The sequence below is a fragment of the Diabrotica undecimpunctata genome, chromosome 7 (assembly GCF_040954645.1).
Source record: "Diabrotica undecimpunctata isolate CICGRU chromosome 7, icDiaUnde3, whole genome shotgun sequence".
NCBI classification, from domain to species: domain Eukaryota; kingdom Metazoa; phylum Arthropoda; class Insecta; order Coleoptera; family Chrysomelidae; genus Diabrotica; species Diabrotica undecimpunctata.
Window position 1 is genome coordinate 137952434 of NC_092809.1, and position 17601 is coordinate 137970034.

A 17601-nucleotide genomic window follows, 5' to 3' on the forward strand; every position below is an offset into this window, starting at 1 on the left:
ATTAATCATCATTTTATTGGGAATTTTAGAATTATATTGATTAAACAACCAAAAACATTTGTTATTATTAATAATATAAATTTTATGAAATAACTCTTTAAGTCTAATATTCCACAAAATAATAATTTTATTTAAATATATTAGACAATTGTACGCAACTGATATGGGATTACTTCAAATTTTTTGACAGTTCAGCGTGTGGCAAAATTGTTTAAAGTGTTGCCGCTTTTTTAGAGTAAGAGTTTTGTTTATGTTTTGATTTCTTACACAATTTGATTATAATATATTATATATTAATAAATTGTATTTATAAATACATATTAAATTTAGATTAATAGCTTTAAAAACTAATTATTGTTTTGTATTGTGATTGTCAAAACTATGCCAAAACAACTAAATAATCTGTAGAAAGCTGATAAGCTTTCATATAAGATAGATTATTTTGAACAAGAAATAATGGCGGGACGTTTTTACTATTAATGCTCTAAATAGAGGTAAGTTTTAAATTTAGAATATATAATTTTGTATTAAAATGTTTTCGTATGTATTTTAGTGTGTTGCAGTAGTCTTAAAACTAAGTGTATTTACTGTTATATAATAGTTTGACAGATAGTTGACATTTTAAAAATTCCTCACTTACTAACTATTCCGATGTTTCGGCAACGCTGTGGGGTTCTGACGTCGTAAATCTTGAATGACGTGCACGCATTTTTATATGAAAAATACTATATTTGGTATTTCATGAGTCTGAGTAGGATATTTAAATGGTTTTACTTGATGAGTTATGTTCTTCGTCATGTTTTTTGTTTATATAGTAAACATTTGAGGTCGCTATTCGCTTAGTAACTGAATTAAGGCACACCTCTACATTGTTTTTATGATATTTCAGCGACATATCACTCAAAATGAAAGACGCGCTATTTTGTCAAATGATTTTAAATAGAATCATACGGCAAGATGTACCTCATTTGAAAATTATTTTGTCACTCAGTATAATCTTAAAAACAGAAAATAATGTTTAAAGTAAAAGGGGAAATCCCAGTAGTTTGCTGTATACCATAGTGTAAAAAAACACAAAGAAGTACAAACTTCTGGTGTATGATTGTATATTATTTTATTAAATATAATTAAAATTTATCCAAAAGGACTACAATTATTATTCCAAAACGTTTTCGGTCCAGTCAGACCATCATCAGTGAAACCTGAAAGTATATTTCCACTTTAAAATGACATAAAAAGGGTAAAATTTTGACAGTTAAATTTCTAAAAATGTGGAAAATACTTACATTTTTAAAGTAGTTGAAACTAGGTACAGAAATAGGTTTAAAAACCTTAGTGGATTTTGGTAAAACACTCAAAAAACACCATAAAGGTATTGCGTGTAATATTATTTTATTTAATAATTAAAATGTTGATGTTTTAAAAATTTTAAGTAAGTGAAAATTTAAGTAACAATGTACCTACATTAAATTAGTTTATTGTGAAATAATTGTTATTAGTTAACAAGTAATGATTAATGATTATATGCAGTTATTTCATCATCTTACATTTGAGCAATGACAATAATTTAATTATTTTAGAAAAAATTAAACACATCTTACTTAGTTGTTCTGACAACACTCACATTTCTTTCAAAATTAGCAACACTCTCAATAATCTATTAACCAATACCAAATATTCCATCAACTATATGAACCGCAGTGGAGTTTACATATTGTCTTGCTGTGATTGTGATACTTCCTATATTGGCAGAACATACAGTTCATTATCAACTAGATCTGCTGAACACTCTAAACGAAAAAACACTTCAGCATTTTCCCATCACTTGAAAGTTAGCAAACAACATCTGAACATCCCTGATTCACATTAATTCACAACATACAAGAAAAAAATATTTTACGTCTGGACCTGTTTGATGACATGAGGACTAGCCCCAATTGCGTCAATCGTCACTCTTTCTTTAATAGTGACTTCACTCCCATTTACCGTCAACTTTTCTGGTAATTTTTCAGTCAGCCCCATTCATTCCTCTTCATTTCAATCATCAGTCATTTCAATTACAAATCCCTCTACTTGATTACTGTGGCCCTTTCTCCTCCATTTCTTAACTAGCATTTAACTTTCGACTTCCTTACTAAACACCCACGAACATCCTCCAGAAACTTGTTTCATTGTATCATCCTCTTCTTTTCACCTTCTAACCTAACTCCAAACACAGTATTTAATTTAATTCAGCACATTTTTCTTATTCAATCCCCACTTCTCATTCATAGATCACTTCTATTGTTTGACATCCCATTTTATCCTTTATTTTTCACATCTTTACTAATACAACATATACCCCTTCATTTTCTTTTATCTGTTTTCTATAAATTAAAATATTTTTCACCAATCCTCAAGTTACTCTTTAGGATTCCTCAGTTTTTGACATTGTCCACTTCAAACTTTTAATGTCCTGTTTCCATATAACTTTCTTTCTCTACATTTCAATTTCATCTTTAGTTAACATTTTGCAATAATAGATCATCTAACCACAATTCTACTGTGTCAGCTTTTCTCAATAATAAAATAAATTTACTTTAACTTTTGTCAACCATACTCCTACACTTTGCCATAAGCTTATTTTATTTTAATTTTTTATATTTATGCATACTTGGCACACTTTAATCAACTTTACTCACATAGGCAACCAACTTAACAATAAATAAAATATCATTGAGTAGGATTTTTACATTTTTCTATCACACTTAACATTTAATAATTTTTCTTACTAACTTATCATCACACAACATTATTAACTTACCTATACTATAAATTCAATAGGATTGTCAGGTTATCGCTTAGAAATGATAGATCCTCGAGGGGTCCGAGATGAGAGACGCGTGTAGTTCAATGGTGGCGTGTATATTCTTAAAATAAGGAAAATAATAGGAAACTTGCACATAAAAATATTTTTGCGTCCACGGTAAAATTGTTAATTTATGTTAAATATATTTTGTTAAAATGTTATGTATAAATATTATATTCAAAATATTACGTCTTAACAATTAATTGTGTACTTTTGTACCTTACGGTGTCGAGGTGCTAAATTATATTATATTTTAAATCCAAAACGTTCTCCCTTATAATAATGAATTGTCACGAATATACTTCTGGTTCGTAATAATTTGTAATAAACAAAACCTATCATTTATAAATATCTTAAATTCATAACAAACAAGAAAGAAAATAACTTAAAAATATAAACGAAACTTTTAGTAGTAAACTTAAGAATAACTAATAACTATTGTATCGCCTTGCATTTCCCCAATAGAATATCTTCCACTGCTTTTTAAAAAATTTAAATTTTCCACCGTTAAGACATCAAACTGTGGATGAATTACCTTTCATCAGGTCAGATTAACCTTTTGAAAAACCCTCGTTAGTCATAATATACGTTTTAAACTAAACACGACGTAGCATTCAAATTGAGCAATTTCCAAGAACACAAATATAATACCTGGAAATTTCCAATTAAATACGATTAAAATGGAAATAATAGAATTCCCGAAACAACCTTGTTTTTTCTTTTGAACTTTTATTTACAATCAATTTCTACATGAGAGTTTTAAGTAAATGTGAATGAATTTGTAAATAGGTAATAGTTTCGAAATAACTTAGTCGCTTTGTGATCGACTTTGAGATCGGTAGAACGTACAATATTTTTTTTTTAAATAAAATTCATATTCACATATAAATACCAACTTCTTTACAGAAAATAATAATTCTAGACCCAGCAACCTAATCTACACTACAATTGTGAAAAACAAACTTGCCATAATAATAATAATATAGTTGTTAGGTACATATCTACTTAGAAAATTATAACCAGATAGGACGAAGGATCTCACAGGTAGTCTCCGAATGTAGCAACAAAAAATCTCTAGAATTGTACCTATTAGTTATTATTTTAAAGAAATATTTTTATTCTGAATCACTTCCTGTTGTTAATTCACTATCACTACTGTCTTCTCCTGGAGTAATGATAATGGGCTCGATAAGAACATCAACACGCGTGTCTACGTCCCACATTTTATCTTCTTCTTTCTGTGTATGTTTAATGCATGACTGCCAGTTGGAAGCGGTTATATTTTGTATGGCTTGGTCTAATAATAATTTGACATCTTTTAATTTAAAGGTTGTATTCTTTTGCGCTACCTCATTTTTTATTTGTGCCCATATTAGCTCGATGGGATTCAATTCACAATGATACGGTGGAGTTCTTAATACGGTGATGCCATGCTCGCGTGCCATTTCGTCTACTGCAAATATGATGTATGAACTTTTATGTTCGCGCGCTATATCAAGTAATTGAACCTTTATTATGGATTCATCAAAATCTATATTTTTACTTCTTAACCAATCTATTATATCTGCTTTTCGAGATGCAGAAGTCGGTATTTTTTCCATACGACGGCTGTGATAAGGTGCATTGTCCATTATAATTACCGAACCAGGATCTACAAGAGTCAGTATAGACGAAAACTACTTTTTAAACACATCCGAATTCATATCCTCATGATAATCGCACGTTTTGATTGAGGTAGACACATTTAAACCATCTTGTAAAAAACCTGAATCACTTCCAATGTGCGTTATAATGTCTTCGCCCGAGGGTGCTTTTAAGCCGGTTGAAAGCCCCTCAATGAAAGCCTGTCGCGCACTGTTAATATTCAAGTCTTGCCATACTTTGGATTTCGTATGACCCTCATTCAACCACGTTTCGTCCGTATAATAAATTTTTTTACCAAGTCGTCTAAAATCACGAATTTTTTGCAAAAATTTTCTCCGCCATATCACTAATTCGTCTCTCTCGATCAACAAACTTTTCCGATTTCTCTTCACATACCGAAAGTCCATTTCATGTAAAGTTCTTTGTAATACTCTCATGGATATTTTATTTAAAGTATCACCTGCGTCTGCATTAACTTCTCGTTGAATAGCCTTTAACGTGGGCAGTTCGTTCCTAAAATAAAATCCATGAACTTTTCTTCGGATTATACTTTTTGTACTATCGTCCAATACAATTTTTGCACGTCCTTTATGGATTGGTTTTTGGATAGGTTTGTTACCTTGAATTATTCGGAAAACCGTACGAGCCGATACTTTCGTTAAATCTCCAGGCAATGCCGCGACGTCCTCTATAAGCATATCTGGATATCTTCTACGCAATCCCTCATAAACCGATTTTATCATTTGCTTTTCTCTCACAGATAACCACCTTTTTTTTATTTTGTTTATTAACAGATGTACTGCACGTTGATTTTGATGCCATGATGTTACCCGACGGTACGCTCATGAAATACTACCACCCACCAGATTTAATGGTTATTTGTGGGTGAGTTTTCACAATGTTGCCGTATTGCATTAAGAATATTACTTTCGAAAAGAAATAACGGTGCCCGCCTGCCTCTCTATTGGCATTCAGGGTATACCTCAATGGCACGGATAAGCTGCAAGCGGTACTAAATAATAAATTTCGCAACAAGGCGAGTGTACCTTCTCTAGTTCGGACTTCCAACAGATGTAACCGTCAAAAATGATAATTGAGAAGTGGTTTTGTGTGCTAATAAAGAAATAAATATATAGCCGCTTACCACCGAGTGTTAACGAACTACAAAATGTCTGCCCTGACAATCCTATTGAATTTATAGTATAGTTACGTCATTGCTCAAATGTAAGACCATGCAATAACTGCATATAATCGTTTATCATTACTTGTTAACTAATAGCATTTATTTCACAATAAACTAATTTAATGTACCTTATTACTTCAATTTTGACTTCCTTTAAATTTTTTAAAAATATCAACATTTTAATTATTAAATAAAATATTATTACACACAATGCCTTTATGGCGTTTTTTGAGTGTTTGCCAACAACCCACTATCCACTGTCTTGAGAAACTGTTATTTTTCAATTAAATTTACTTCCTTCTTGATTTTACCCGGTGGGCAAAGTAGTCCCCGTTTTTCGAGCAGGGAAAGATTATGTCTCCTTTAGGTGTAATCTCATATCATCGACCTTGTCTCATCACCTTAATAATAATAAACATGATTTTAAGTAAGTATTTTCCACATTTTTAGAAATTTAACTGTCAAAATTTTGCCCTTTTTATGTCATTTTAAAGTGGAATGTTTTGGAATAATTGTAGTCCTTTTGGATAAATTTTATTTTTTTTTTAATAAAATAATATACCATCATATACCAGAAGTTTTTACTTCTTTGTAATTTTTTTTTAATAATGTTTCTGTCACTAGAGTCAATTTAGGATTATTTTCACAATTCAATGGTCGCCAATCTGAAACGGCGTGATAGAATCAAACAAATGGCAAAAGAGCATTTCAACAATGTAATGTCGTTTAAGAAAAATGTTAATGACGAAAGATTTTTAAAAATAAATTCTATCAGTATGTGGGAAACTTAAAAAAGAAATTGATTTGCTCACACCAGCTGAAGATTTCCATATCATTGGGAGTAGTCTATACTTTTATTTACACAGTTACCATTTTAGTACGGTACAACAAAAATATCTAGGAACATAGGGAATAACTTAAGAGCCTTTAAAGTGGTATTACTTGGCATATGATCACATTTTGAAATAATTTTACAAAACGGTATCCGTTCGTCTTTTCAAATACTTACGTCAATAAAATATCATAAAAACAATGCACATGAAACTTAATTCAGTTAACCAAAAATGTATTCCTGAAGTCAAAATGTTAAATATCCATGTTAATATGCTATTATTTTGTAAATGAATTATATATATAAAGAGCTGAGCATACTTACTTATAGGAGAAAGATGTGTCATGATAGGTAGAACGACGACTTCGTAAAATGGCGCCGGACAAGAGAAAATAAACTGCCTCAGATATACCCTAATTATAGGCCTAATTCGGTAATCTGGAATATACTGTAATGTAAAACAAAAATTAGATGAATAATAATTTAATAAACATATATTTATTTAAGTTCCTATGCAATCATAAAATATAGAAATCTTTGTTACAGTTCCTATCTCAGAGCCTTCTTTCAGTCGTGACTTACCGTTGTTTTCAGACAATAATTGTAGATTTGTAGATATATTGCAGATTGTAGATGTATGTAGATTGAATTCAGTTTGAGACAAACCTGATAGCTGCCAGGATTGTATTAGCCCAATATGTACTTTAAATGTTATGAAATTAAAGTTGTATATTATTGTAATTTGAATTAAGAAAAAAAACTTATGAGCACGTTTACAAATTTCCGGAAGTGGTTTTAGCGGGAATGTGAATAAAATCAGAAAGACACAATTTTGGTGTTTCTTTTTTAATGAAAAAGTTTACAGATTTTTTTGGTAAATTAACTGAAAAGCAGTAAATTCGTCTATATAATCACATTTTAAAGGAACGATTGTCCTTTATTCGCACGATTCGATCGTTTAGAAAACCGGTGTGATTAAATAGCAACCAATAAAATATTTGTACATAAGTATGCTTAGTAAATGGCGATGTAATATGTTGATTTTTTTTTGAGAAATACTCACAAACACACAATTTTTTGTTATTATCTGGTACATGTATTGAAAATAAATGGAGCAATGAAAAAAGTCCGCTTATAGGACTTTTCATCAGCTGCCATGTTTTTCGTACAGACAGATTTGACAATGACGTATTATATTATACGTCATACGTACTGGTTTATAAATGTATAAATAAATATTTATTAAATAAATATTTTTTATTTAATAAAGAATTACATATTCCATAACAACACCGCTTCGTAGTTCCTTTTTGTACAGGTATAATAGTCTATTAATAAAAAATTGATTTGTTAAATGTTGGCACTTTATTTTTTTCTTTGCTTGAGTAGGCAACAGCGGCTGAACCCCGTCCAGAGACCAAAGACGTAAAAATCGGCTAGCAAGATTATGATTTTTATATTGTGAGACAAAAAAAATTTCCTTTGATTAACTGGGAATAGAAGAACCATAAATAGTGAATATTATAAAATGGCGAATAACGCAATTGAGATTGTGTAATATAATGTTAAAGCAAAATATTCCTAACAGGCTTTAGAACAGTTCTTTGATATTAATGATTAGAGAAAGGCGTATAGCATATCAAAAGATATCAAACCGCCCATAAGCTACACTGTTTAGCTATGTATATAGCAAGCGCAGTCAAATAATCTTTATTACTTACTTGTATAAATGACAAAACACTGTTGACAATCGCCAGGCCAAGATCCGGTATATTGTACAAATCTCTTCCTAAAGAGGGTCCTAAAGAACCCATCATATGATAGCAGCTTTCATGTAATGCTGTAAGGAACCGCTGCATCCTCTCTAATGGGCTTTGCACCACTTGTGATTCCGCTGCTTCAGTTCCTATAGTGTGGCCCATCAATCCTAGGAGGTTCATTCTTTCAGTCTCTTGCATTGCTAAACATCCTAAAATAGATAAAACATGATTTAGACTAGTTGGAATTTGAACTAGGAATCTTTGGCTTCTGGAGAATCTACAACTCAAAAGTCATAGTGCTAAGACAAAATAAATGACTCTAGACGGAGTTTGAAGGTATGCATGGGAATCTATGAAGACCTGGATCAGTTAAAAAGCCTAGTCAGTAATTTAGCGACAAGCGACAAGTTCCCTTAAATATCATAAAAACTATTGAAAATATCTACCAAAACAATAAAATGGAAGTCAGAATAGATGGACAACTTACAGAACCTATAGAAATAGGCAGAGGAATAACACAGGGGGAATCATTGAGCCCTACGCTCTTTAATTTAATCATGGATGAAATCATCAAAAGCGTTAACAAAGGAAGAGGATACAAAATGGGAAAAAAAAGAAGTAAAAATACTCTATAAAGCAGACGACGCAATATTGATACCCCTAGATAAAGATAGTTTGCGAAGACTGGTCCACAGATTTAACATAAGAGCAAAAGAATTTAATATGACAATCTCATCTCAGAAAATTAAAATGATAGTAATCAGCAAAGAACAATCAGATGTAACACAAATTGATGGCATCAATATTGAACAAGTAATGGAAAACAAATACCTTGGAATTACATTGTCCAGCTATAGAGACCTGGACAAAGAAGTCAAAGACCAAGTAAAAAAAGCAAATAGACTGGCAGGATGCCTTAATAACACTATGTGGCGAAACAGACACATTAACATTGAGATGAAGTCAAGAATTTCAGTGTAAGACCAATAATGACATATGCCTCAGAAACAAGACCTGACACAGCCAAAACACAAAGGCTACTGGAAACGGCAGAGATGAGAGTACTGAGAATTACAGGAAATACGCTGAGAGATCGAAAGACAAGTGAGGACATTAGAATAAATTGTAAGATTCAGTGTATAAACTAATGGACACTAAATAGAAAAAAAGAATGGGATAACCACATAAGCAGAATGGGGAGACCTGTGTCGTCAAAATAGCAAGAGACAAATCAGCAGAAAAAGTACCGGAAGACCGCGCAAAAGATGGAGTGACAACCTTCCAAGGTATTAATCCGCCAATGAACAAGCAGAATTGCTTATAAACAGGAAGAAGAAGAAGACGAAATTGACGAAATAATATTCCAGTGAGTATTTGGTAAATGCACAATTTAACGATTTTCAAACTGATTTAAATCATCAAACAGTTTGTTGAGTTCAAATTTTGAACCACTGTGCAGCTGGGAGTAATTCTACCTAGAATTACATTATTGCAACTTTATTTTAGATATGAATTCCAAACGACCACGAAACATACTAAATCTAACTAATATGTCTTCTGTTACCGTGATGGTAACAGAATGGATAAAGGCATGTCGTACCGTGATAACTAATCGAAAAAATTTACCCAAACTGAAAGAAGACAAGAATTTAAGGCAAAGAGAATACGATTATAACGTAAGCAACGATGGAGGAGTATAATTAAGGGGAAGAACAAACCCACAGTCTACCTTCTCTCTAATTATCTTGATCAGCAAACTAAAGTTGAAGTGAAAAAAAAACAAAGAAGAATCGTCAAAGCAAATTCCAACTTAGGAGATTGACTGAAAAAGCAAGAAGTAGTGGGTGAGGATATTTTGGCATTTTGTAGATTATTGTGTAGTAAATAGCCAAATTTTGTATAAGCTCAAGAAGTTACCATTTATGAGCTTAAAGGATTTTAGGCAATGGTGACAGGTGGTTTACTTGCCGAAAAACTGATAGAACTGAAAGAAAATCAAGACATTGATGGAGAATCTGTAAGAAAAGGTGTCGTATTATACCCCCAGAAGTTAGATTTACTGCATATTCGCATCAGCCCGTTCGTTCAACTAATAGATGTGCATTTTGCAGTACAAAAGCCAAACCCATGACATCTGAATTTTTGTGATGTAGGATTAGGTCTTGGGAAAATTAAAGATTGTTTTCGTAAGAACTGCTGCTTGCACAATGGTACATTTTGGAAATATTTTTTAAGTATTTTAATGCGAATATTTGTTTATTCATGTTTGTCAACATGTTCGGCTGAATTAAAAATAAATGAGCTTTTTTACGATTTTTATTTCAGTGCAGTAAGAGCCTAGAAAATCTCTATCAAAAAGAATTAACATATATTTAATTAGGTAAAAGTAGTAATATAAAACGTCATAAAATAATAAAAGAATAATAAAAATAAAATTTTTAGGCGTACCAACTGTTGGCACACCAAAATGGCTACTTTAAAAATATTCTTCTGAGAAAAGTGACAAATGCGACCCACGGATCACATTCGATCCGAGATCTTTGAAGTTTGTAAAGATTTGGATCTTTGACACCTACAACTAACACTTGTACACTTAAAAAAACAATAATGCCACTTACCTTTATAACTGTCATGAATTAAACTTTGAGTCTCAGGGGTGAACAGTTCGTTAAATATCTTGATTAAAGAAAGAATATGAGGCAGTAGTGGTACAACGTGCGGAGCTGCTGGGTTTCGGCACACAGGATTGCCAGATTCCGTAAGAGAAACTACAAAACCTCCACGGGTCGCTCGTTCCGGGTCGTCTGGCCAAGCACAACGTTTGACTGCGCCTAGAAGGAGGTTGACACAGAAGATAATGTTGCCCCTGTTTTGGCCGCAGGCGTCTTCATTGTTGGAAGGAACCGGAGGTTTGTCCAGTCCGACAAAAGTGATGAAGTTTGCTGCGTTTCTAAATGCACCTAAAATATTTGTTTTTCTTAAATAAAATAAACAATATTATTTTAAATTTTAAAACACGAATTGTGAGAAATAGAAAAAAGAAACACAAAACTTATTAAAACGCTTGTTACTCACCTAAATTGACTATTTCTAAAAATTGAGCATTGGCTTCCCTCAGCACTTCCCCTACAAACGTACTCTGCCTGTCGTAATCCCCAAAATGATTGGAAATCAACAACAGAGCTTCTTGCAATGTAACTTTCTCCAAACAACTTAACTGCGCATGTCCGTCGGGCCTAGACAGAGCCTCGACTGTGGCTCTAATTTGATCGAAGACCGGTAGTAACAGCAACGGATATTTGTTGCCTATCTTCACCATTAAAGAAGCCGCATGTCGCCTGACATTTTTCACGGCTCTGGATCGGTTGTTGATTGACTGACCTTCGGGAGTGTAGACTAGAGTTGAGAATATTTTTTCGAGAACTTGGGGTAGCAGTGCGGCACCTGAAGCTGCCACAGAATTTGCTGAAAATAATTGTTCATAAATTATAGATATCTATTAAAATGTACAGAGCAATAAAATTGTAATTTTTCTGACTTCCTCCTTCTGGATGATTAGTCACTAATTTGTTGTTTACAATATTTGCTTTCTTTAAAACACAAATTAAAAAATAATAAGATTATCCAAAACACATTTAAGATCTTTTCGTTACTTTTGTAACATATATAAGAGAGTTATTTATCAGTAATAGAATAAAATTTATAACCAAGGGCATTCAAAGTAAAACTTGATTTGATTGCATTTGGTCTATTTTAAATATTTTCAAAAGTTCTGAAGCATATGGAAATCCTACAAAATGAACTAAAATAAAAAATTAACTACTTTAGAATCGAAAATTTCAGTGATGCCATTGGTGTTTGTGCTGAAGAACTACCGAGAATTAATTAATAAATTATTTCTAATACAGTTTGAATTGAATCATAAACCCAAAGCAATAATTGTGAACTATGTGACAACAACAATTGTACTATATAACCTAGTCTGCTCGTCAGACACTTTGTTGAGGACGGGCTATAGTATTTTCCCGAGGTCTCTTTTAATCCTCGAGTTTTACCGGTTCCACGATTTGGTTTGATGTGGATTTTCTTTGGTCTACGTCCCAGCAGCCATTTTTTGCATCTTGTGAGCTGCAAGTAGGCGTTTTTTAATAATTGACTGAGAGTCTGTTCCTATTGGAACACTATATTTAATAATAAATACTATTTTAATGGGAATAAGCCACAATTAAAAGTTAAAATAAGTTTATTGGCGTTTCAATTTTCACTTCGGAAATCGTTCTCAAAATACGAAATTGAAACGTCAATAAACTTATTTTAACTTTTAATTGTGGCTTATTTCAATTAAAATAGTATCTACTTAAAAATGCCACAAGAAAATAGCTTCAGAACAATATGAATTATACATTTATCACACTGAAACTTTTAGTCTCGGTTTTGACAAAACTAGGAAAAACACATTTAAACGTAAATTATGATAGCTAGTTCACATTGGCATCACGTGAAAACATATTTGATGGAGGTTTTTGCAACCAATATAACAATATTATTATTAACACTATGAATACTCATATATTAGGAAAGCACTCACCTGTTGGTGCCATTTGTCCAGTTGACATACTTAAAAATACGAACAATGCCGAAATGCAAGTTAGCAGCGTTGATAGGATCAGCGCATCCGCTGGTTGGTAAGATAAACACAACTGGAGTAATCTCAGGCCCGAAGCAATGGGTGGGCGGCCATTTGCTTGCAAGACCCTACTCAAGATGCTCTCCAGAAAGTTGGATAAGGCTTCCCACTCTTGATAAACCGGATCCAAAAACGATAAACCGGCAGTGATGTTTGGAACTTGCAGGCACTTCATTAACCATTGTTCGACGTAATTAAAGGTTACTAAAGGTGCTACTACAGTCGCTTGCCTGGAACATTTAATAAATCCAGATATAGTGTTTTTGTACATTCACAATATTGATAATTGCAAATTTATTATATTGCTTTACCTGAAAGAATCCAAAAAGTCTGATCGACACCTGTAGAAATAAGCAGAAAATTCCTCATCGCTATCAAAATCCAGCCTAGCGTATAATGCATTCTCCCCAAGATCCCTCCTCGTTGGACTCTTGCCGACAGGATAATTGAACTTGATTATCTTTGGCGCCGTGCACTGTACCCACTGTGGTATGTAGGACAAGAAGATGGGATCTCTGGCCACTTGTTCATTTTTTAACATACTGTTCCACAGAGGATTAGCAGCATGAGAGATGTTGAGACTGGGATGGCTGCTATAGGCGAGAACAGCCTCGAGGAACATCGAGAAGTTAGATGGACGAGCGAGGCCGTCTTTACCCCATAAGGTACACACTTGAGTTGTCAAGCCTCCCATAACCTAAAAAATATTAGTTAGGCTGAAGAAAGTCAGATCATTAAACATGTCAAAGGAGTTTTTATAATATTGTCAAACCTTCTAAATAGACAAAGCCGTAGTGCTCTTGTAGACGTGTGTAATAAGTTTCGAACATTACTATGTTTACGTGACACCATGGATAATAAGAAACCCTTAACACACAAATCCTATATCTAAATATTAACATTTATACTACTTGATATAAATATATTATGAACTCCAAAAACGATTCCACTCAAGAGACATCCAAAGAAGAAGTAAAATTATTATATACAAAACACTTGGACAAATTCGAATGTAATTATAAGTTCGAATTATCTTTTATTCCCTGTGTTCGATTCTTCTCGATTGATGATGATAAAATAAAACGTTGAAGTCATGAAGTAAAATTACGACAGCTACTGAATTGTTACACTATGGTTGTTGTTGAAGTAAAAATTTATAATAGACTGCGTCCCAAACTAGTCCCGAAGCTATATTTATAATCTCACTAACATGCTACGATTCATCAAATAAGTGTATTTCCCTCTGTATTTAACAAAACCTTTGATTTTTGAAAGCTAACAAATATAATTTGAACCGAGGAAATTATCGCTGGCATTTCCTCAATAAATATTAGGCAATCTGTAGTTTGCAGGAAGTTGAACAAACTGTAATTAAGCTACTAATCGATATGTTTCACAATTATACAAATATATATATATATATATATATATATATATATATATATATATATATATATATATATATATATATATATATATGTATATACTGTGAAACTATACAAATTCAGGAAATTAAGATTAATATGAGATTACAAATTAATGGACTAATTTGTGATTGAACAACACTGCTAAGACCGGTTCCCACGTATGGGGCGTAAACATGGATTACTACGCAGAAAGATGAAAGACTTCTGAAAAGGAATATTCGAGCATAAAATACTCCGAAAAATATTGGAAATATTTGTATATCCTGAAAAATTAACCAATTCTGGACGTATCCAATTCGCCACATGGCAGCGCCACATTCAAAAAAGTAAAGTCCAGTGATCCCTGGTGCAGACATGACACATCAAACCGTTACCTTGCTTGAATACAACTGTTTCTGGTGTAGTTGGTTTGATTTTCTGGACACCAGTAGCGAACATTGTGCTTGTTGACATATTCAGGTGAAAGTGACTTCTTGTCTTTGAATTGTTTGACTTTTTCTGCCTCTGCGGCTTTTCTGTTCTTAGACGGAGCTATTCCTACGATGGAGTAGATTTTAGGGACTGGGGTAGGTCTAAAGATTCGACCCGTCTCATTTAGAACAATGTTCACCTGCAAGGCGTGTGTTGAGAGTCTCCGATTGGAGCCGCGTACTTGGCTGCTGAGAAACTTGGTGTAAACACTGACTTGCGAAGGTCATGCGAATGAGCACCATAATTTGTACCTGTCAGTTTCTTCAAGATATTATTCCTTGATGCGACTTTCATCTGTGTTCTGACAGTGGTATAAAACACCTAGTTATTTTAGGGTTGGTTAGTGCTCCAATTCCCGATCTGACCACACAACTTTAAACTTTTTTCAGCTTCTTTATTACTTAAGAGAAAAGCACATATCTGTGATTTTGACGGGTTTGGTTTCAGGTGGTTTCGTTTACAGGAACTTTTAGTTTGTCTAGAGATCTTAAAATGAAAGTTTGCTCTCCCTTCACAAATTATTTTCATTGTGCAGACTGACTGTGTCATCTGCATATATGAATTGTTTTGTTTCATGGTTTTCTGGTCGTTTGTGTAGATAAATAGCAGTGGTCCAATCCCTAGACCAATTATTTCTTCTGGGTTCTCCAGCGGCTGTTTTGACTTTGGATTTTTACATAAAACTGACGGTTCTGAAGTATAGATCGTGTCCTCCTCATTCCTTGAGCCCTTGTTACAGCGTGGTGGCATCCTAAATATTATTAGCTTGTTGTATCCATTGTCTGCAATCTTGTGTCAGATGGACGGCTTCATGTAGATGTAGAGTCTTCATTTGATCTGCCCATCCTGTTAAATATCTTTCTCTCGGCCGTCTACTACCAATAGTTCGATAGTTACCGTTCTTATGGCTATGGCGCCGAAGTAATTTAGATATGTTTGGTTTACTTTTTTTAATTGACTGTCTCTTATATTAAGCTCTTCTAGAATTAACAGGTTGGTTCTCTGTACATCATATAGAGTTTGTTAATTTGATGTCTTTTGACACACTGTACACTTTTGGAACCCAATCTTTTATGGTTTACGGTCTCATACGCTGCGGAAAGGTTTACGAACGCTATGCCTGTTCTGTTTTCTTTCAAAACCATCTTCAATATATTAAAGTCAGATTGAGGATCTGGCCACAGCAGCCTCGAAAAGTTCTTTATGTGTCTAGGGCTTCTTTGTTGTTGATAAGACCAGGGATATACTGAGAATGTATTTCCGCAATATAGTTTTGACAAAGTTGGCAAAGGCTTCGTATGACTCTACCCTTGGTTGTAACGAAACAATATGACTATCCAGATCGTCGGTGAAGCTGGACCATCTACCCTTTTTGAAATTTGAGCGTCTCCTGAAAGGCACCTTCTCGGGACGCACAGCCGCGGTAATATGACAAGTAATGGGTACATGTTGCATCTTTGGTATTGGATTTAGGACATATTTGATATTGAAAGTATCAGTGACGAAAGCAAGTTTGGCTTGTATCTTCTTTTCCACCTGCGACTGTTAAAGAATGCAGGGAGCTTGGGGTCATGAACAAGTTTTACAATACAATATCCTATGAAGGAATATGAAGATTGCAACAGGCTCAATAACAAATAATAAAGCATTGCGAAGTTATAAATACTTTTGGAGCACTCCTCATTGAAAATAATTTCTTGTTGTAAAAAGATGTTTTTTAGATTACGTATTTTATATATAGTTTGTAAAAATAGGTACAAACAAATAAGAATAAGACTTACAATCAATTTATTCTACCCCCAACGACCGGTTTCGCATACTATAATTGCCTATGCATCTTCAGGTCAACGGTATATGGTAAACTAAATGATGTCGATACAAGGACTATTATTTAGTGTTTGACAAAAAAGTTGTCCCTAGTCTAATTGTTAATATCTTTTCCCATCAAGAACTTTCCATTTATTCGTTAATAGTTGCAGTAAAACCGATAATCACCTGTTACCAGTTTACCATAACAGTTTTTTTACTATGTTTTCTTAAACAATAACTAATAATCCTTGTATCGGCATCATTTAGTTTACCATGTACCGTTGACCTGAAAATGCATAGCAAATTATAGTATGCGAAACCGGTCGTTGGTGGTAGAATTAAATAGATTGTGAGTAAGTCTTACTCTTATTTCTTTTACCTATAATAGATACTCAAGAATAACGTGACCCAAAACAAAGAAAGTAGGTCAATTGTATGTGATAATAAATTGGCACAGTTTCACGTGTTTTATAAAATATCTTATTCACAACTCTTCAAGATATACAGGACATAACACTACCATTTTTATAGTTATTTATTTAGGTGTTTTTGTTACTAGCTTATATTACTTTTGACTTTTTTTCCTCTTGTTTATTATTATTATTGTTATTATCTTAGTTTATTTTTATAACTTGTATCTTCTGTTGTTTTTTAAATTGTTGTTAATAAAGCAATAAAACATTTACTAAAGACTTACTTGAATTAATTTCTTTTTAAACAAATAATGTTGTTCGTCGCCGATGGTTCCAGGATTTTTCGCGGCATTCAGGATGCATTCCATTGGTTCATTATTGAATAATATTAACAACGGCTTCCTCTCTTCCACTTTTCCTTTTCTATTTACAATCTGAAAATACGAAAAATGCGATTATGTGAACGGAAGTAGGCGAAAATTCAAAAATATTTAGATAATTTTTGAGAAGGAAAAAATTAATAAAAA

The 17601-nt window shown here is 32.9% G+C and overlaps 1 protein-coding gene across 2 annotated transcripts in view; it reads right to left on the reverse strand.

Annotated features, from left to right (window-relative positions):
* Ranbp21 (exportin-5-like protein Ranbp21) overlaps positions 1 to 17601 on the reverse strand; it is a 32368-nt gene that overhangs the window by 4780 nt on the left and 9987 nt on the right. For both annotated transcript variants that reach the window (XM_072538317.1, XM_072538316.1), the window contains 7 exons: positions 17359 to 17508; positions 13266 to 13651; positions 12856 to 13184; positions 11343 to 11732; positions 10886 to 11227; positions 8229 to 8476; positions 6832 to 6955 (listed from right to left, as the gene is read on the reverse strand). In XM_072538317.1, the coding sequence (XP_072394418.1) occupies positions 6832 to 6955; positions 8229 to 8476; positions 10886 to 11227; positions 11343 to 11732; positions 12856 to 13184; positions 13266 to 13651; positions 17359 to 17508 (1969 nt within the window). The remainder of the gene's footprint in view (positions 1 to 6831; positions 6956 to 8228; positions 8477 to 10885; positions 11228 to 11342; positions 11733 to 12855; positions 13185 to 13265; positions 13652 to 17358; positions 17509 to 17601) is intronic.